General features: G+C 41.0%; 1 protein-coding gene across 1 annotated transcript; it reads left to right on the forward strand.

Moving 5' to 3' along the window:
- LOC106012328 lies at positions 1-9,385 on the forward strand. Its single transcript, XM_013084952.2, has 2 exons — positions 1-366; positions 8,363-9,385. The coding sequence occupies exons 1-2, from the start codon at positions 301-303 to the stop codon at positions 8,975-8,977; spliced, it is 681 nt and encodes a 226-aa protein (XP_012940406.1). The 5' UTR covers positions 1-300; the 3' UTR covers positions 8,978-9,385.
- The last annotated feature ends 12,254 nt before the right edge of the window (positions 9,386-21,639 follow it).

Genomic DNA, 21,639 nt, shown 5'->3' on the forward strand with positions numbered 1-21,639 from the left:
AACATAAAACTATCTTGCCTTTCGTTCGGCGACGTTCGGCCGGCTTTTGTTTGGCAAGTTGGTTCAGCATTGGAAAGCCCCCATTGGCTTTCAATTTCAAGAGAACTGATGGATGGGCATACTAATCTGTAACATTTTCCACGACTGTGAAAAACCTAGATTCTAGATTTGGATCAAGTACTTGAACCACAATCGAATCCTGCGCTGCAGCACTAGCCTTGCAAGTAGATTTTAGATCTAGAATCTACACTGTACACTGTTTACTTAGAGTTTGGGCAAAGGCAAATTACAGCAGCAGTCATGTTGACCGCAGCTTCGGCACAGTTTTCCCGTCTCCAGTTCCTAAACGTTGGAGGTCTCCATCAGGTAATATGGTAGTATCTCCCATAGAGAGCTGTTTCTATTCCATAACGAAGTCATTCCATAAACTCCATCCGTGTGCAAACATGGCGTGACCTCCCATCATAAAAGTCATAAAAGTTGAATCTGAGTCATGAGTGAGTGTGAGAAGATAGAGTGGGCCATGGAAATGGTTCCAGATATTGCCTCAACAGGCATGCGTGGACTTTCTTCGGGCGAAGTGTATACAGACCCGGTAACCAGGAACAAAATAACGAAGTATACAGACCCGGTAGGGGAACTCTTTTGTGATTTCGGAAAGTTTCGGCGCCCAGACCCAGTAGTGTAGTGTGTGTGTGTGAGAGAGAGAGCAGGTGGAAGTGCTAGATGACATGTCCCAGTTGGCAGGAGTAGGAGGGAACGAGAGAAAGATAGAGTGGGAAATAGGTGGGAGTGGGGAGAAAGAAAAACAGAAACAAAGAAAAAGAGAATGCGAGCAAACACAGAGACAGAGGGGAGAGAGACAGACAGACAGACAGACAGACAGAGAGTGAGAGAGAGAGAGAGAGGCAGAGAAATAGAGAGGGTGACTGCTCGATTGAAATTGTAACATTGTATCTTTTCTTCAAATTGTGATTCCGGCGATTGTTAAGATTCCCGCGTTTGATTCCGATGTGCGTTTTTCATACCCTCAGGCATATTTCGCTTTGGTCCCTAACCGTAGGTTAAGGTTAGAGTTAGGGCCAGGGCCAGGGTTAGGGTTAGGGTTAAGGTAAGGGACCAAAGCGAAATATGCCTGAGGGTATGAAAAACGCACATCGGAATTAAACGCGGGAATCTTAACAATCGCCAAGATTCCTATAACTCCAAAACGGAAGAAAAACGATCGTTCATCGAAAAGACATCCGAAATCTTCATTTAGAGATATAGATCTAGGCTAGCCTTGTTACTAGGTCAATGATTTAATGTCTGTCTGTCTAGATCAGGGAGCTTATTAGAACTTTTAATCTCCTTGGTCTAGATCTAGACCTAGGCCATTGATCTAGAAGAACCCTAGGTCTAGGCCCTACCCTGAGCCAAGAGGGCGCTGAAACTTTTCCGAAATCACAAAAGATTTCCCTTACCGGGTCTGTATACTTTGTGACTTTGTTCCCGGTTACCGAGTCTGTATACACTCCTTTCTTTGGGAGAAATGGTCCCTGCCTAACTCCATTGCCATAGAAATTTATACCCAAAATCAGAAACAAAAACGGAAGTCAAGTAAAAAAAGCTGGCTGATGAGTTGCCAGGGTGAAGAGGCCACTGGTAAATTTATAGAAACAAAGTGATTAGCCTATTCGGACCCGAGTCCGAATAGACAAAAATTATATTCGGACTCTGATTGAGTCCAGCATGACGTCCGTTCCAACTTCCTACCCTTGTTCCTATTCATTTCCTGCATTTACGAAAAAATTTTCTATTAAAATAACAATCGAGACGTGAGCTTTAATATATCCAGTAAGATTCTACTAGATCTTCTAAATTGTCCCTTCCTGCATCATTAGTATAAACAGACAAACAAATTGAGTTGACCTTGCCTGGGGCAAAGCTAATTATGTTGACCAATGAGACTGCGCGCAGCAATCTGGCACTCTCGGCTTGCTGGGGGAAGAGGCTACGGCTATTGGTTTTGTGCGATGTGATAAAAAAAATAATTACAAAAAAAACTATAACATGACATACACTACAAAATGAAATTAAACATTTGGAAAGATAAATTGGGGTGGAAGTAATGATGATGCTATAGTCAGTGGTGGTGGAAAGGCCCAGGGTCTAGTAGTAGTAGTAGTCATTGCAATACCCAAACCAAACAAGGACCACACACACGCATCCAATTATAGACCAATAGCACTAACGAGCTGTCTCTGCAAACTAATTGAAAAAATTATTCACAGGCGACTGTGGTTTCTGGAAACGACGGGCTCGCTGAGCGGTCTCCAGTGCGGATTCAGGAAAACTCGATCCACTCTGGATCACCTGGTCCGCCTGGAGACCTTTATACGCGAGACGTTCGCTGAAAGGGGCCACTTGATCGCCATCTTTTTTTACCTAGAAAAAGCCTTCGACACAACCTGGAAGTACGGCATTCTTCGAGACCTGCACGCACTCGGCATACGCGGTCACCTCCCTGCCTTCATTGGCAACTTCCTGAAGAACCGTTCCTTCCAGGTTCATGTCGGATCCTCCCTTTCAGACCCCCACCAACAGGAGGAAGTAGTCCCCCAGGGGAGCATCCTTTCTCCTCTCCTATTCGAAATTAAAATAAATTCCATAGTGAAAACCCTCCAAAACAACATAGACAGCTCGTTATACGTTGACGACTTTTTGATATGCTCCCGTTCGAAAAATCCTCATTTGAGATCTATGGAAACGTGGGCAAACAATAACGGTTTCAAGTTCTCCCCGTCAAAGACGGTTGCAGTACACTTCTGCCGAACAGGCAGACGTGTGCTACGGCCAGATTTGACACGATACGAGGAAAGGATTCCCGTCCAGGACCAAGCTCGTTTCCTCGGTGTCATTTTCGACAAAAACTCACATTCATACCACACATCAAAGACCTTCGTGTGAGGTGCCAGAAAGCGTTAAACGCTTTGAAAATTCTATCGAATCCGGAGTAGGGCGGGGACTCAAAACACCTTCTCCACTTGTACATTTCCCTTGTCCGGTCCAAGCTTGACTACGGCTGTCAAGTCTACGGATCGGCAAAACCACACATCTTAAAAATGCTAGACCCAATACAGAACCAAGGACTCCACCTCGCTCTGGGGGCTTTCCGCACTTCTCCGGTGGAGAGCCTCCAGGCCGAGGCCAACATACCACCACTTTCACTCAGACGCACACAACTCTCACTACAATATGCAGTTAAACAGAGCTCAACACCGGAAAATCCAGCGCACAACTGCATTTTTAAAACAAACCCAGAAACCATAAACAGATTCCAAAACAACGAAAAACTCATCAAACCCTTCGGCCTTAGAATCCTTGAGGACCTCAAAAACTTACACTTTTCCAAACAAGACATCCAACAAATTCTTTTCCCCGACCTCCCTCCGTGGCACCTCACCAAGACAAAAGTAGATTTACAGCTGGCCACACACAACAAACAAAGCACAAACACCAAAACTTTTAAAGCAGAATACAGAAAACTAATAGATAGATACCCTGGTGCGGAGCTCATCTTCACAGACGGCTCCAAAAAAGACAATGAAGTGGGCGCCGCAGCCCTCTCTTCCAATAGTACTCACCAGAGGAGACTCCATCCTGAAGCCTCCATTTTCTCTGCGGTGGCCACTGCCATTGACATGGCACTGGACTCCGTAGAAAATTCTCCTAACAAATCTTTCCTTATCCTTTCTGACTCTCTGTCTTGCATCACTTCACTCACAAACTATACACTCTTACATCCAAAAATAGTTAGGCTACAACAGAAAATTCATACACTATCCGAAACAGGAAAAAACATCATGTTCGCATGGATACCTAGCCATGTGGGCATCCGAGGAAACGAACAGGTAGACGACCTGGCGAAGAAAGCTTCATCCCTTCTGCTGGGATCAACAACAAACACTCTCCCACAGACTGACTTTAGAAATAAAGTAAAAAAGTACACCTCCAGTCTGTGGGAGAGCCACTGGGAAAAGCAGAAAAACAATAAACTATATGAAATAAAACCCAAACTAGAACAGCGAAATCCTTCGGACCTCTCCAGAAGAGACGAAGTCATTTTTACTGGATTGCGCATCGGACACACGGCCTTGACCCATAAATACTTCCTACAAGGAGATGAGAAGCCGTTCTGTGTCGGATGCAACACAGATTTTACCATTAGACACATCTTCACCAAATGTCTGGACTTTGGAGAGATCCGAAGGAAATACTATAAATGCAAGAAATTGCAAGACATTTTTTTCGTCTTTGTTCCCAGCAGAATTTTGAATTTTATAAAGGCCATTGGCCTTTATGGCGAGTTGTAGAGTGAAATTAATACTATTTAAAATTTTTATGTTACTTGAAAAATTGTTTTAGATCGAAAATTTATGTATATCTACACTGATTTTTAAAGATTTTAACATTTTAAAGGCTGAAAGCTAACCAACCGTGCAGTGAACTTTTGCGAAAGTAAACGACTTGTGTTTCGCGCGCTCATATGACCTTACCAGTTGCGAACGCCGTAAAACCCTATACTACTACTACTACTACTAGACCCTGGGCCTGAGTTATCGGTTGCACATGTACTTTGACACTGCCATTGGGTAGATCTAATGAGAGTGCAGTCTTTTTTACTTTTGACACAATTTTTTAATTACTCAGTCCTAGTAGGAAATTCTAGTTCTAATCCTATTTTAACATAAAATCCACTGACAACAGTTATATTATGTACCCTCCTTACACTCACATAATTCACTTGGAAGCTGAGTCCGAATGAATAAAACTTTTTTTTCTGACCCGAGTCCGAATAGATAAAACCTATTTCGGAGTCGAGTCCGAAAAGATAAAAATTATATTGGGACTTGAGTCTGAAAAGAGCTGGCCTTATAGAAAAGGTCCAAACCGATTTTAGTTTAAAACTCACTCGCTGCTGGCACCTTTGCTCAGACCAAGCCGCTGCCTGCCAGCTATTTTTTACCTTTTTCAAAATCCAGTTACTCTAAACCTATTTATGTTAGATTTATGAAATATGCCAGTTTCAGTAAGAGATGTTGAGCTTTACAGAACAGAAAGAATTTTATTTTTACTATATATATGTGTATATATAATAATATATGTTATTTTGTTCATGTTTTATAGCTTTTCAAAAACTGACTAATTTTGGGGACAAACTTTTTTTAGGCCAAACTAGCCAGTACAATATTTTTGCTGTTTTTGTGAGAGCGGTGCTGTTTCTGTCCTAAAGTACACACAAAAATACATATAACAAAACAAAGAAAACTAAATTGATAAGTTTATATTGTCTTTGGCTAGATGCTTGAATCATTAGTTGTCGTACTAGACTCTTGTACTAGATTTCAAGGTCTAGATTAGTACTAGCCCACTGCCTCTTTCTCTCATCTCAAATTACCATCACTACCATTATTCTGCACTGCATCATCTAAATCAGAATTCATTGAGTCATATGAATTCAGAATCTCTAAAATTACGAGCCGTTTTCTATTCATATCGGCATGAGCGTTTTACCGACTTCGGCCGCCCGACGTTCAAAACAAAACCCAGAAATAGGACAAAGGGAGCTCCCGTTACTAAAATACGCAGAACTTTAAGGGAAATCATTGTAATAAAGTGAAACTACTCTGAGTGGTCAAAGGGATGTTACTTTAGTATTTGGGCTATGCTGCGGCCGCATATATGTGTCGGCAATTTGTAGAAATAAAGAGGAAAATATGCGTACGAGAGGGGTGCTGTAGCGATAGTGAGCGGTCGTAGCCTATTGACCGACACAGGTATGGCAACAGCAGTGAGTGAGTTAAGACGTTTGCGAAAGTTTTAAGTTACATTTCCTAAATCAGGAGGCAAAAATACATGGTAAAGGCATGAAATCGGCAATGTAACGGGATGTGGACCTTTTCTATAGTAATAATACCAGGCCACCCAATGAGGAAAAAAATAATGTAGAAAATGTAGAAAAATCTAACACAAAAAAAAAGCCCCGAAAAATTAATACATAAATACTCAGCCTACGTCTCCTTCTCCGGTTTCATAGTTACAGCCTCGGAAAGGGCCTATGACCATGTAGCCAAGTTGTGGGATGAGGACTGGTGGGTTGCTCATAAGGCTGATACCTTCATGAAGAACGCTAGTGTGGCTGCTCTCATAGCGATGAAATCATCATGAAGAAAGACCTCTCAGTGTAGTTCATTTATTATAAACGGTAGATGATGATTTCATCTGTGAACAGGGATTAACAGGAACAATGAATGATACAGGTACGACATTACATGTGAAATAATATGGGGTACACCACATAACGTACAGAAAACATGAACTAATATCATATAACACATAACCATACACTCGACCTCCGTTTTTAATTCCTATTTTGTGTATAAATTTCTATGGAGTTACGCCTACTCTGACTCCTGACTATTCATATCCTTCCCCCTCTCTCCCCTTTCTCTTTTTTCAGCTGGTATCTATTACCCAAAAATGACTTTTGTGTGATATCATCATGTGTGGTTGTAACAATAGATTAGTACATTCGTGCACAAATACAGTTGAACCTGCTCTCACAGCCACAAGACAATCACCTACTCTATTCAAACTGCCATTTCCCATCCCTCCCCCTTTCGTTTGGTTTTTGGTTTTTTTACATCATATCGACATTGTGTAAGACATCCACCCGTCTTGTTGAGGAAGACAGAAGGAATGAAGTATGGCTCATTTTGGATGTGTCTCTCATGGCTGGCAAAAAATACTCAATTTTTTTTTCTGAGATAGTGTTGGCTTTGTAGATTGTTGTGGAAAAAACAGTGAAAATACAGAAAAACAGGTGTTTTTATCATCATTACAAGGCTTTTTAAAAAAATGATGATAGTGCCTGAGCTCTAAAACATAATAATAAACCTGCCTTCCAAACCCCATGTGGGATTGTTTTTTATCACTCTCCCTGACCAGAAAGTAGTCTTGTATTACCAAAGAGAAACGGAAAGCACTTGGTGTTTGCCAATTTCTATTGGAAGACAAAACACTGGTGTCTTTGTAGCAAACATTTAAGATGCATGGTACAATGGAGTCCGCTAAACCGAAATCTGCTGGACCGCAAGATTTTGTTCAATTCATCTCTGTTTTCCGTTGTTTAGAGAGATTGCTCTAAGAGCAAAGAATAAAATCAGAGATTTTATTTTCTTTGGGTTTAGGCCTACCATCTTTTTCTTAGTAAAGTGTTCCAGGTTTGGTTTTAACGGACTCCTCTGTGTCTCAGTATGTTTTAAATGACAATGTGTGATAAGCCCAGCAATGTTAAGTGGGCCACAAACAAACAAGATTTTTTTTTCTCAAAAAAGGAGACCCTCTCCCCTACTCTGTAAGTCACTTGATCCCCTCTATCTATATAATATATGTCTTGGACCCCTCCCCTCTACTCTGTATGTCTCATAATCCCTCCCCTCTTCTCTGCCAAGTGACCCCTCCCCTCTACTCTGTACTCTGTATGTCACATGATCCCTCCCCTCTATTTGTCACATGACTCCTCCCCTCTTCTCTGCCAAGTGACCCCTGCCCTCTACTCCGTATGTCACATGATCCCTCCCCTCTACCCTCCCCTCTGTATGTCACATGACCCCTCCCCTCTTCTCTGCCAAGTGACCCCTGCCCTCTACTCCATATGTCACGTGGCCCCTCCCCTTTTCTCTTTGTGTAACGTCACATTTCCCCTTTTCTCTGTGTGTAACGCCACACCTCCTCTCTTCTCTGTATGTCACGTGACCCCTCCCCCTTTTATCTGCATACCGTCTCAGGGCAGTGCTACTGACTGAAGAGTCTTTATGCACCGTAAAATTGTAAATGGGCTGATTTATCAATGTCATACTCTTACTGTGCCGAACAACATGGGGGAACTGCTTCTTTTTCTGTCCTCATCCTTACTATCGTCATTTTTTCTCAATTTCTCTTGTATATGTGTCACTCTCTTGTGAACTGCTATTTCCGGGGTGTCTTGATAGTTAAAGCAGACTTTGTACTGTTGAGGCTAGAGAGGTGACCAGAGTAAGCCTGATTCCCTGTTTGGACTTCTCTGTTGACATCTACCCCTTGGCGCTCATATGACCTTATGATGCAGTTCCGAGCGCCGTAAAACCTGACTAAAACAAACATTTATCTGCATGTCATGTGACCCCTCCCCTACTCTCTGTGTGTCACGTGGCCCCTACCCTCTTCTCTGTAGGTCATGTGCAGGGCAAAATTTTGTTTGTTTCTTGTTAGCTTAATATATCATTTGTTAGGTGTACATTTTTGTTTCGTGATGTTTAATAATTTTTCATATTTTCAGTTAAAGTACTGTCATCACTTTTTGCAACCCCTGCACTTGACAAGACGCCATCTTCAGAGCCGCATCGCAGGAAAAGGGAAGAGAAGTTTTGTTCCTAAATACAAAGTGGATGGAATTTCGAGGGACTTCAGACTCATTTACGAGAGTAATTTAAAGAACTGGATTACAAGTTTTCGATTAACCGTGACTCTCACAGGAATGATATCGACCGGAGTTATTGTGTTTGGGTTACAGACACAGCCAGAGAAGAGGACTACTGGGGAAATACAAACCTTGTGCTGTGCCGTTGCCCTTCTTTTCATTATAGTGATTGTGACAAATGTTGTGGCTAGACAGTTTTTCACGAGAATATACTACAACCCATCCAGCAAGTGTTTTATAGCCGTTCGTCGGACAAGCTTTGGCCGGTTAGAACAACTGAAATATACTGCTAAAGATGTTCAGTCCAAGTTTGTAGAAGGTTCCGACATTCATGAAGGCACTCAAGTGACAATCATGGGTCGTAAGTGCCATTTGAATGCTTCAGATTTTATATCGCCCTCCTTTTATAATGTGCATTTAGGAACGAACCATGAAGAACCACAAGAATCATATTTTAAAGGTCCACCAGTTTAATCTTTACACTTACAAGTTCTCTGGACCGTCATAATGACCTAACACTCACAGAAGATGGAAAGTCGATTGAAAATTTGATGAATTTGGGACTTGCACGTTTTGGTTTGCTTTTCTGTCTGAAATATGTTTATATTGTTATAAAATTATATTTAGTTTATTGACTGTGAACTGTGTGGTTTGATAAAAATTATATAGTCATATTTTGTTTTCTATGTCATTCAGAGCTGTTTGTGTGACTTGTTCTCTGTTGTTGTTTAAATGAATACATCTACATCGAGTAACATTTAAAAGAAGTGTCAACAGTGTAACAGTACGTTCAATTATAAACTATACTTATACTACTGTCGAACTGGTTACACCACTCTGGCTCATGATCATATAGGCTATTAGGCAAAGATGAAAAAAAAATTTCATGTAATATTTTTGCAAGTTTTAACAATCAACAAACAATGAATGTTATGTTTCAAAACAAGGATGAGCTTTGAGGTCCTACAATCTACAGAAGGGTAACTACTGTTTCCTGCCAGTGGCTATAACATTTGTTGAACAGACAACTATTTAGCAGTGTACATGAGTCTATGATAGTCACTAGCCTACACCCAATCTACTAGGAATTTACTTCGATAAACCGAGAGGAGAGGCATTGGTGGTAGTTTTTATTTGACTCACATAAGGATTTCTAGTCACTGGATCAGACGAGAAAGTAGAATTTCACCCATAAGTTAACAATGCCCACTCTTTTTCCTCTACATAATGACTTTATGATCAAGAACACCAGCAATCACTAGTAAAAAGGCCGTTATGTTTTAATTTTGTCCTGAACAGTTTTTACCGGGGCTGCCTGGCTATTCCCTTCAATTGTGTTTTGCCTTTTCGGTTTTCTATTTTGATAGTGGCATTCAGAATTAATTTCGTCCTTCACTCTTGTTCCTCCGTTGGATGAAGTTTCAAGAGGTACAGCATCTACTTCCATATCCAGAGATGTCAATCCTCCCAATGGCGGTGGGAGACTCCCGAAAAAGTCGTGGTGATGTGATGAATGTTAAGCTTTTTCAAGGCTTCCTGCATCAGTTGATCTGTGTTTTCTGGTCCATTATCTGTATGATCTGTAGAGGTGTCCCAAAACGTGAAATTATCTCTTCTACCGTCTGGCTTGTCTTGCCAGGCACAGTGAAGCTCTCTGGCCATAGACTGTACTGGTCAACGAAATGCACTATAAGAGTTCCTGCTCAGGTCTTTGGGTATGGACCAGATATATCAATCAATATCTTTGCAAACGGATTGGGAGGCAGGTCTGTGTCTTGCATGGGGGCTTGTCTTACCGTCAGATTCCTCTGTTTGCAAGTACATGTAGTACAGCGGCTGACATATTATCATATGGTACATGCATATTTGTACATATATTTGGCCAATAATACCTTAGCCTCATGTTGGTGTACGCCTTATCTATTCCCTTATGACCCAGCTGGTCACGGTATTGTTTCACCACTGCCTCCTGGAGATGTGCGGGAACGCATACTTGAAGTCGCATGGCATCGTCTTTGTCCGATATGAAGTATACTTTCTTATCCACTATCATGAACTGACTATGCATACTGCTATTGGCAGTCTAGTTTTCCAGCATTCGTTTGATCAAGTTGATTTCAGGATCTTTACCTTGTTCCTCTACGACATTAAAATCTTCGCTGGCCAAGAACCCCTCAGAGCTGGTTTGTGGAACCTCACAATTTGCATAGTCTCCCGGCTCAATTCTATTTGAGTTAATGACATTTACCTCATAAGTATTGGTATTGTCATTGATGTCAGGGATGTCATCATTTCCGTCTGGTGTGTCCTGCGGGGAGGGAGACCTACTCAACAAGTCTGCACACGTGTTGTCCCATCCTTTGATGTATTCCACTGTGCAGTTATACCCATCAATGCTAAGGGCTGAGGTTTGCCCACGCCTGTTTTGCATAGGCGAGGACAGAAGGCACTTAAGATTAAGAGGCATGTGATCCGTCTTAATGGTGAATTTGCTGTTGTGCAAGTAAAAGTCAAGCTTCTGAAGCTCATAATAGATTGCATAGCATTCCTTTTTTGTGTTGACTACTTACATTGAGACTTTTTCGACTTGTGGGACAGAAAGTAAATTGGCTTTTCATTCTTAAGATCTTGACCCCTGGTATGACTTCAGTTTCGTCATCTGCTGTCTGTACATGTATAAGGGCAGCACCAGTGTAATCGTCAGATGCATCACAATACAGTGTATATATTCCTTGTTCACATCAGGTTGTGACGACATAACGTACAACAGCCAGACTGTCCTTCAGATAGTCGAAAGCCCTGTCGCACTCCGGGGTCCACCTGAACCGTGCGTATTTCTTAGCCTATGCCATGATGGGTTCAGCTACTCGTATTTTAGAAAACTTGGGAGTACATCGCCTGTAGTAGCATCTCACCTGGCACCCCTAACTGTCTTGGGCTGTAGCAGTTCACGAACCCCAAATACTGTCTTTTGGGCTGTATGGAACTCCATTTCTTCATTTTAAGCCTAAGGTCATGTTGACGAAGCTTAATAAACACTTGTTGAAGATGTTTCTTGTGCTGCTCCAGTGTTGGACTGAAGACAAGGATGTCGTCTAGGTATGCAGATGCAAAGGAAGTCATATTTTTCAGCACTACATCCATCAAGTGCATTTAAACACGCTGGATGCGTTTTTTCTAACCGAAGGGCATGCTGTTGAACTGAAATGAACCTTCATGACATGAGAAACTGGATTTCTTTTTGGCACTCTCAGTGAGGGGTACTGCCCAGTGTCCACTTTTTAGGTCTAAGGAGGTTATAATATTTCGCTCAGTCCAGCCAACCCAACAAATCATCTATGACAAGCAAGGGGTACGAGATGGGGTGAGTTACAGCATTCAGAGCTCAGTAATCGCAACAAAATCTTTTACTCCCATCTTTCTTGGTTGCTATTACAACAGGTGCACTCCACTCTGACTGGGACCTTTCAATTATCCTTGCTTGTAACATGTCTTCCACCGCTTTTTCTACTATTTCCCTGTTCTTGAGCGGCGTGTGGTATGGTTTGTTTAGTCTGATTGGGGGACCTATCGCTCGTGTCGATGTCCATCGACACTCTTTGTATCCTTCCCAGCTCTAAGTCGGAGAAAGCAAAATATGTCCTTGTTTCTTTGGACCAACTCTTTTACCCTTGTCCTTTGTTCTGGAGGACAATGCAGGTCATTCTCTAATCCATCTTCAAACTGGTCGCCCCTTTTAGACTCTTAACGCATAGTCTACCATGTTTTCACTCATCACCTTTTCTGCCCTGCCAATAGCACAGCTTCTTCGTAACCTAATAGTTTTGTTGGTGTTGTTTGCTATCATAACTGGCACACATCTGTTCTTAGGCAGTTTGACTACTGCTATACCCAGTACAGCGCATGGATTGTCGCTAATGAAACCTCGGTCAGGGGGAAGTATTTGTAAGACACTGTCTGGCTCCAAATATGGTTGTACCCTTATTTGTGCAGCTACCATATTAGTGGTGTGTAGTTTAAGCACTACACCGTGTCAGAGTCATAGCAATGATGCAATGTGAACATATTCCTCCAAATCTATGTACGTACCTTTAACCTGCAACTTTTTAAAGTCAAAATACAGCCTCTGGCCGTTATCCACGGGCCAGTCTCCCCCCAAGATTACATTTCTATTAGTCTCTTCTACAATGTAGAAAGAATGGGTCGTTTTTGCACCCCCTATGGAGAAAGGAATATCTGCATATATCTGTCAACTTTCAATCAATTTCTGCCCTCTGACTGTAAATTTACTCTCTTTTTCTTCAGGAAACCTTTGTCACAGAGTCAAAATATAATGTCGTTCTCTTTATCTAACTCACATCCGCCCTTGAATCAACTAAGGATCTAAGTTTCTGCCCCGGACAGTTGAGAAGACTGGAATTTAGGGAACCTGCACCATTTGTCTGATATGTACCTGGCTTGTTCAATAGGCCACCCTCGGGTGTCCCCTTCTTTCTGGGAAGGCGGCCGGGTAGTTTCCTGACCTCCCAGACACAGAGGCGTTATGCTGTCCTGGTCTCTTACAAGCCAATTGAGGACACATGCTTTTGATATGGCCCAGGGCGCAACAGTGATAGCCTGTAATTACCTGACGACCTAGTCTGCGCTGCACGACATTGACCGGTCGCGGAATACACCCGTGTACTCTCAGGTGTGCACAGCCACAGTGCAATACTCCCTAGTGTGACGTGCATGATCAACCTCCGTTGGCTCTATTTGCCTTTCTGCTTCCTTAGCATAATACGAAGTGGACTCCTAATGGGTGTGTCCGGCGGCTCAAAGGCTCTCCCTACACGTAGATCAAACCGCCGTTTAAGATTCTCCTCCCACAGTGCAATATCTATTGCACTGGCTAGCGTCGATGGGTTTGCCCGCAAAGTCTCCAGTTAAGAGAGTCATGCAGCAGCCCATCTGTAAAAACCTCTTTAACTGCTTTTCAACAAGCTCACTGTTTATGTTTTGCCCAATAAAGGCTTCCTCCACCAGATTTACCAATCTCTCTACAAACATCTGCACTGTCTCTCCCTGTCTCTGTTTTAATCTTCTCAGCAATGTAAACGCATACTGATGGTCTGTGATTTCCGTTAAACGAGTGGCGAGGTTCGATCGCAACTCTTGCCATGTCTCATTTTCATGTGCATCACTCGTCAATCGATGCCTAATGTAATCCTCGCCTGATATGCAATCTGCTTCATGGTTTTCGCTTCGAGGCCGCCCAAAATGGCATACATGTACTTCTAAATGGACTTTGTCCACTCGTTAGATTTTCTAGGGTCTTCCTCTTACTTTGGAACCATTTGTCCCACCTTCTGAGTTTCCATTAGGTTTTTTTGCCTTCCCTATATTTGAACTTGCTTCATTAGAATGTTGGTCATCCTTTGGAAAGCTTGTTGCGAAATTTCCAACTCCAGTTGAAATAATCCAGGGAAGTCAGTTAAGACTCTAATGAGTTTGTTTCTGCACAGTGCAGTTGCGAGCGCCGTAAAACCCCATACTAAACTAAACTAAACAGTGGCTCAGTTGTCTTTCTAAGATAATAGTAGGCCAGAGTAGTGAGTGTGAACAGTTTGTCCGATGGATAAGTCAGAACGCCACGGTTCATTTCTTCAAGATATGCTCTGACATCTGGTATACTGTCTGAGGGGTTGCCGGCAAGCTCACTGTGTTTGAAAGCAATGTAGCCAGCTATATGAAAAATTGCCAGCTTTCCTTCTGCTGTCACAGAGATTTTTCTTTCTACCATGTTGTCAATGAGTAGCAGGTCACTGTCTGAAAGATCGTTCTCTCACAGGTCACAGTCATGATGACTGATGCTACAATCCAGTGCTACCTCTGTCTTAAGCAAAATCCTTGCTTTATCGATGGCATGTGTGTTCCTCACTTCCTGGACTGTCGAAAAAAGTTATTGCCCGCAGATCGTGGGAAATGTTCAAGATGCCTGTCTAAGTCATCCTATTGGAAGAAGCCTAGACAGACAAACTGGTGTCTGTATGGTTCGTGCGTTTGCAGCAGGTATTTGCTCATATATGGCAGCAAGATATGTGCAGGTCCAAGAAAGAGCCTCTGATGTGTCTTTTGTGAGACAGTGCATTCTTACTCTTTCTGATGGTTTCATTCTCTTATCAAGCTGTGCCCAATTCAAAAGAGTTGTGATAGCTGCCTCATCTTTCTCTGTCAGATCGATGGCAATACAATCCAGGTCACACGGCTGCTTGTCCTGAAAGGGTGTCTTGCAATTAAACAATTGCCACAGCTTGATCACAACATCAATGAAAACAGCGTTATGTTTCCAGGAGTCTGTACTGTGCATTGATGTTTTAAGTGCACAGCGCGCAGAATACATTGAGGGCTAGAGAAACGTTCTGTTTTTCTATGTTCGTTGGTGCTATAGCTGGTTTGGTTAGCTTGGACAGCTTCACCATAGCTTTCTCCTCTGCCTGGTAGAGATCTTGTAGGTCACTCCACTTCTTCATGATGCTGTCAGGAGAGTCAGGTAGAGGATATCTCTAAGTTTTAGTTTTCTCGGTTATCCAGTTGTTGCGTTTGTTCTTTGTGATGTGAACGGGATCAAACGCTAAAAACATTTTTCGTGTTGCATCTGTCAGGGACTGAACAATCCATGGTTCAGTGGTGCCTATTGGGTGAACATTTTACAGAAAGATTGATTCATTCTGTTGTTGTCATTTATGATCCCAACAACTTGAGCACTACAGTTCTCCTGTGGCAACATAACATCCTTCATACACTCACTGAAATACTGCTTTTAGTGCATGGAAAGGAATGACTTGCAACAAATTTCTTCCCCCCAAAGAAGCATTTTATCTTAATGCAAGGGAGAGTCATCGCTTTCTTGCATTTATCATCAGCTGCATAACCAAAAATTACCCTACCCCTGAAAGAAATGCTTGCTTTTACATAAATCTCATCAACGATGAGAACACACGCTTTTTCACATTCTGGTTATCCATCAAACAGTGTTTTGAAGAAAGGGTTGTTTTCAGTGTTCTTGACAATTTGAGTCATTTTTTTTAAACCATGGAAACTGATGGAAGTTGAAGGCACTCACGAGTGCAACATTCACCAGCTCCACCTGCCGACTCTACAAGTCCTGTTTTTTGTCTCTTTTACCATTTGCCTGATCATCATCATCATTGCCTTTCTCGCCCTGCACCAGGGTATAGGCCACGAATAAACTTTCCACTGTTCTCTATCCTGGGCTAGTCTCTTGATGTTATTCCGTGTCTTCCCCCTTTTCTGTACATCAATTTTTGTGAGGTGGCGTCCGTAGCCTAGTGGTTAGGCTACCGGACTCGTAATCGCGAGCCTCAGCTCAGTCCGATGTTGTGTCCTTGGGAAAGGCACTTTACACATGAACTTCCCAATTGGCTCGGTGCTATCGGAGACGGACGTTAAATTAGGAGGTCCCACCTCTTAAATAACCTAATAGTGTTGATAGGGGCATTAAACTCATGCCTTTTCACCATTTCAATTTTTGTGATTCTTCTCCAGGTTCCACACGGTCTTTCCCTTGATCTCTTACCCTGTGGATTCCAATCTCGCGCGCTCATATGACCTTATGCAGTTGCGAGCGCTGTAAAACCCCATACTAAACAAACAACAACACTTTCTTTGTTATATCTGTTTTGATGATCTTCGGCAATTCCTCTAGTTGAGTCCACTTTGATATTGTTTTCTTTGGAAACAGGGGAATCGTGATGCTTTTAAGACTTGTGTACACCTTGAAGGCAACTGGGTTGATTCTTTCTTCTTCCTTTCCATTTTTGAAGTTAAAAAAAGGCTGCAAATGTATTAACAGGTCCCTCTCTCTGTTGACTTAAGAGAACACACTTATTGTTTGTTCTTTCCCAAGCAAAAAGTCCATGTTCAGAGTGTATGTCCTGGAATTTAACTCGAAAATTATCAGCATTCTTTAATTTATCATTGACGAAAAAGTCAGGCATTTCATCAATGTCCACAGCTCTTCAGACACTTCTCGATTTTGATGTTGGCCGAGATTTGCTTTGTGGAGTGGGTATGGAGGATGAGGGGACATTTGGGAAAATGGATAGAGGGATGGAAGAAACGAGCTTACTTCTATGACGAACCAAAGGCACATTCTGTGGGATATGGAGGGCACACACTGATATGTTTTTTATTTTGACCTTTTCATAGGATAAAACGTTTGGTAAGCTAGCATTCCGTGCCCGACATTGTTCATCCGAAGAAAATCCAAACAAGGTCACTTTTTGTGCACTTTTCAGACTGTCATAGCCAGTTTTGCATCCACCGACTGAGCATTTTCTTCCCATTGTTGCTCCTACTCCTTCAGTTTATTTCATAGGTGTCCGTCATAGACCAAAAAAGTCATAACCACACCTGATGAAGGCAATAAATAGGCCTAGAAGAGAAGCACTAGCACAGTGAAAGAACAGCACATATCTACAATGCAGGCTTTGAAAAACACAAGGGAGCTCCCTCCGTAACCGTATACTTTTCACTACCTGACAAGGGTAGGCGCTCAGTAGTCAGAGTCTAGATCTAAATCTATGTCTATATGGTCCTTTTTTTAGCCTATTGTTTGTGTTACTAGATCTAGATGTAGATCTAGGTTAGGATGGAAAGTTAGTTTCTGGTGGTTGTTTGCATAGGCTAAGTCAGTGAAGAGTGTGTGGATCAGGAGGGGGACCTCCACTGTGTAGGTCTGAAGTCTTTTAGTTTTAGACAAGAATCTGAATCTAATTTGCACGGTCAAAACTTTTGTGGCAACTTTTGGACAAAAAAATTCCAACAAACGCAGATGCTAGACTAACCTACTGCTACATGGGATGTGTCAGCCCACACGGAATCTAGGTCAGTCGTGCGCACATGGCCTGTTTTATGACCACCTAGACCATGACACATCAGTTACTGAGTTAGGTCTGCTAGCACTGTTGGCAGGAAGAAATATTTCCCATTGTTAGGGCTCTTGCACTGCACTGCTGGCAGGAGCAGTTATTTCACTGGGTTCGACTTTTTTCATTGTCATGGGTTCGTTTTTTTAGGAAATATGTTGAGTCACACTGTCTATTGTATAGCAAACAAACTTTTGGAAGCCTCTGTTTTGCTGAAACGTCTCATGGGCACACTTTTCTGAATCGATCCAATGATACTACAATAATATGAAGGCCATTCGAACAGTAGATTGACAAGCATGTATGAATAGCTATTAAAAGCTAAAATTTAATTATGAATGTTATTGTCTTTAAACTGAGCATTGATCATTGTTTTGAACATTTGGGGAGAAAATTCATGATGATTATATTGCCATATCGACCCGACTAAAACCCAGTTTTAGTAGCCGACACTCGTATTAAATAATTCAAGCATTATAAAAATTATTGTCACTAGAATTGATTAAATTTGTTTAAAATCTAATGTTTATGGTTTGTGTTGTGATTGTCTGTATATATTTTCTTTGTTCTCAGTCCAAAATATGGCACTTCTACACACTTTGTTGTGCAATAACCTTGTTACTCTGTTGTCACACCGGTCATGAATAAACATCCGCTCACACGCTCTTTATGTCCTATCAAACATCTATCGTCCTTCCTCTCCCCCTCCTTTTCTTTCTGTGTTACTCTCTGGTTACACCTCTAATCTTTGATTATATATGACCTATTTGTGTTGCAAGTGCTGTACGGTTCTATCGTACTGAAATATTTAAAAACAAATAAAGTTTACCAATGCAAGTGCGTTGTCACCTGTACTGTGGGTACTGTCACACTGACTTATTGTCCATGCGGCAGTGAATTAATAATATTTATAGGCGCTAAAACACTCACATACTGACAAGATCTTTTGCTGTCTGTGGCCAGGTACCCATTCAAATCTGGGTGAAGTGAGGAAAATTTGTTAAAAGTGTCATTCCCATGGACACTACATCATGCCTGAGGCTTGAACCCGCAACCCCACGATTACAAGTCTGGTAGCCTAACCATTAGACTACCAGTGCCCGGTGTTTTTTCTTACTGGGAGCTGCAAGGCTCAGACTCTGTTGAATATTTAACTCTATGAGGAGTCGTGACACTGTCACCAATAGTCACCAATAGAGTGTGCATCTGGTCACTGCTCATGGCAATTTGACCAACCTATACACAGATTTTACTACATCAAAACTAATAAGTCTTGTTTCCAATCAAATGCTTATGTGTTCTTTTTTCTGTTAAAATCCTAAGGTAAACTTTTGTTGCGACTTAACCAGCAACTCAAACATAGCATCCTACAATGGAGTCCACTTAAACCAAACACAGTTAATTAAAAAACAGCAGTAAACTGAAAGAAAATAAATCCCTTTTTTTTCCCATTTTAGCAACCGACTCCAAACCATGGCTGAATGGAAGAAAATCCAGTGGTCTTGCAAATTTCAGTCTGAGCTTCAAACTTGACACGAGCATTAGTTTGTGAATGAAAGATCTGAAGTTTAGTACAACCAAAGACAGTACATAACAAGATGGTCCACTCAGCCAAAAAAGTGTCCACGGAATCCGCTCATTGCTTCAGATGGCGCTGCAGTCTTTATTTGGAAGTTCTCTTTCATTTCTCTAGAAGAAGAATAGGAATAGCACCCCTTTACGTGCACAGATTGACTGCTGTTCATTAGCTGTTCGGGTTCGTTCAGTGTGGAGTTTTAGGTGGTTTTTATTTTAATGACCTCTCGCCTTTCATTCCAAAGTCAAATTAAACGAAGAAAACAGTCGCCCCTTCCACCGGAAGAGGTTTTTTGTCAGCGTAACCCTTTTAAAAAAGCGTTCCTCAGAAATTTTAATTCTAATTTATTCAAAAACTTGTCAGTTTCACTTTGATTTTTTTTTTCACAAGTAGGGTAACTCTACGAAGTCCACGGATTTGCGAAGAGGGCGCCACCAAATTTTGAGGACACTTTTTTAATTGGCGCAAAGAGAGGAGTGAACCATCTCTTTAAGTACGGTCATTGGTCAAAGTAAGAAGTGTATGGGTTAAATTCTCCTGTTAACACTCTTAGGTTTGAGAGGTGGAACCTCCAAATTTAACCAGAAAGCTTGAGATTAAGAGCCTTAAAAACTCCACAAAACAACTCAAGTTATAAAATACACAGTGGGATTTGAACGAGGGCCATCCACTCTTTAGTCCAGCATTACACCATTGGACTTAACGGAGCCCCCAAGAAATGTTACAGTTACTGCAGCAAAAACGTTAAGAGAGAGTAAAAGAAAACACTATAAAAACAAAATGGAGTTTTGTGCACAATACTGGGGCATGTTTTTATTATGAATGACGAAGCACACAGTACCAGTACTGAAAGGGTCAAGTGCTTTGTGCTATATGCCAAAGTATATTTCCTTCTTACACTAACAGAAGAAAAAAAAAAAGGTCACCAACTGTACAAACAAAATAATTCCTACCAAAAGAAGACATAAAATCAAAATATTCAAGCTGTCTAGTGTCTTGGACAAACATCAAATTATTGAAGTTCATGCCCTAAGGCTAAGACACATGTGAGAGTCAGAGTGGTGCAAGAACTTTGAGTTCAGGACAACACTCGGCGAATTTTTTCAAGTAAGGAAGAATATCAGTCAAGACAAAACACACCCTGACATGTTTTGAACATTCTGTGTAGATTTTCTCTTGATATTATTTTTTAATACATAAATTAGAACAAAAGAATAATTGCACCAGATCAAACCAAGACAGGAAAGACTGGTAGTCAAGTGAATGTAGACAAAAAAAACAACAAACAAGGAAATAAAGACAAAATGAGTTTGGAGCTCTTTTCAAGACTGATGACAGCACTGCTTCTACATTGTTGCAAATCTTTGCTGTTCCTGTTACACAAAACGTTTTAAAATCTTTTTCCATAGTAAAACACAACAATGCTGGTAAAAAGATTCTCATGTCCATTTTTTACATGTTTATTTAGCGAAAAATATAATCAGCATCAAAGGCAAGAATTTTCTTCAACTTATTTGGCATAAACTAAAGACTATAAAATAAACGTAACTTCAGTCCTAACTCTTAACACTTAGGCTGATGTTCCGCTTGTATAGAACTTTTGCTGTCGTACCTGTTGGTTGCTACATTTGTAATTGATATTGCTGAGGAAAAGTCATTACAGTTACAAAGTTAGCAAATTTTTGGAAGATCTAAATTTAAGTGCTTTCCTTTTGCTCACTAATGCTTGTTTTGTTTTTTTAATGAATTTTTAAAGAATTATGTTTGGTCCAGATTCTCGTGTGATCGTGAACTGTACAGCTCTTCCACAATGGCTTGTGATGGAATAAAAATAAATCTAGTCATTCTTCTTTATAACTGAAAGGGACCATATTCAACATAACACCATTTTTAAGCCAAGAAAACAGAAAGCATATAAGTTATATATATATATATATATATATATAACTAAAAAAGCAGGAAATCCTATCTATAATTTTATCATTGTAAAGCAAAGGAGTGAAACTTAAAAAAAACCCACAAAAAAAACACACAATGGCAACAACAACAAAAAGAGGATACGGGCTATGTGTGATCAACCATCTAATTGCTGGGTCGGTAATGTTGGACAATAACTTAACATGAGCTCAGTAACCAAAGTGTTGAAAGTGGCGAAGCGCACTAGATTGTAGGGTTTCCAGACATTCACTAACTGGGTATTAAACTAGAGTCAAAAAAGCTTCAGTCAAAACCTTAAAAATTCCAATGAGCTATAACCAGGAACCAGTACACGTAATCATTGGGCTCATAAACTTAAGTAACATTCAACCCTGCAAAATGATAACGCTACATCCATCATAACATCAGCAGAATTCATTTGTTACAATATACCGTCGGCCAGCTGTTAGAATGTAGCCCATTACGCCCAAATTTGTTTTATTTTTTTTTTTTAATTGCAGTTTCTTAATCTGTGGTGTGAATCGTTTGCAAAAGTTCAAGAAATATTTTGTCTAAATTTAGACTATATATTGAAAAAAAAAAGCAAGAATACATATAATTTATATAATTGTAGGAACAATTGTTAAAATATCAAATGAAACAATTTTTTCTCTCTTCTTTAAGTTTCCTTCAAGCAGTTGTGAGTGTTGTAA

This window comes from Aplysia californica, unplaced genomic scaffold (assembly GCF_000002075.1).
Source record: "Aplysia californica isolate F4 #8 unplaced genomic scaffold, AplCal3.0 scaffold00331, whole genome shotgun sequence".
In the NCBI taxonomy this organism is placed as follows: Eukaryota; Metazoa; Mollusca; class Gastropoda; order Aplysiida; family Aplysiidae; genus Aplysia; species Aplysia californica.

Bases quoted from the DNA above. Each gene is read 5' to 3' on its own strand.
- LOC106012328 (XM_013084952.2), top strand. From the start codon at position 301: ATGTTGACCGCAGCTTCGGCACAGTTTTCCCGTCTCCAGTTCCTAAAC. The intron at 367-8,362 runs GTAATATGGTAG...TCATATTTTCAG, and splicing joins ACGTTGGAGGTCTCCATCAG to TTAAAGTACTGTCATCACTT.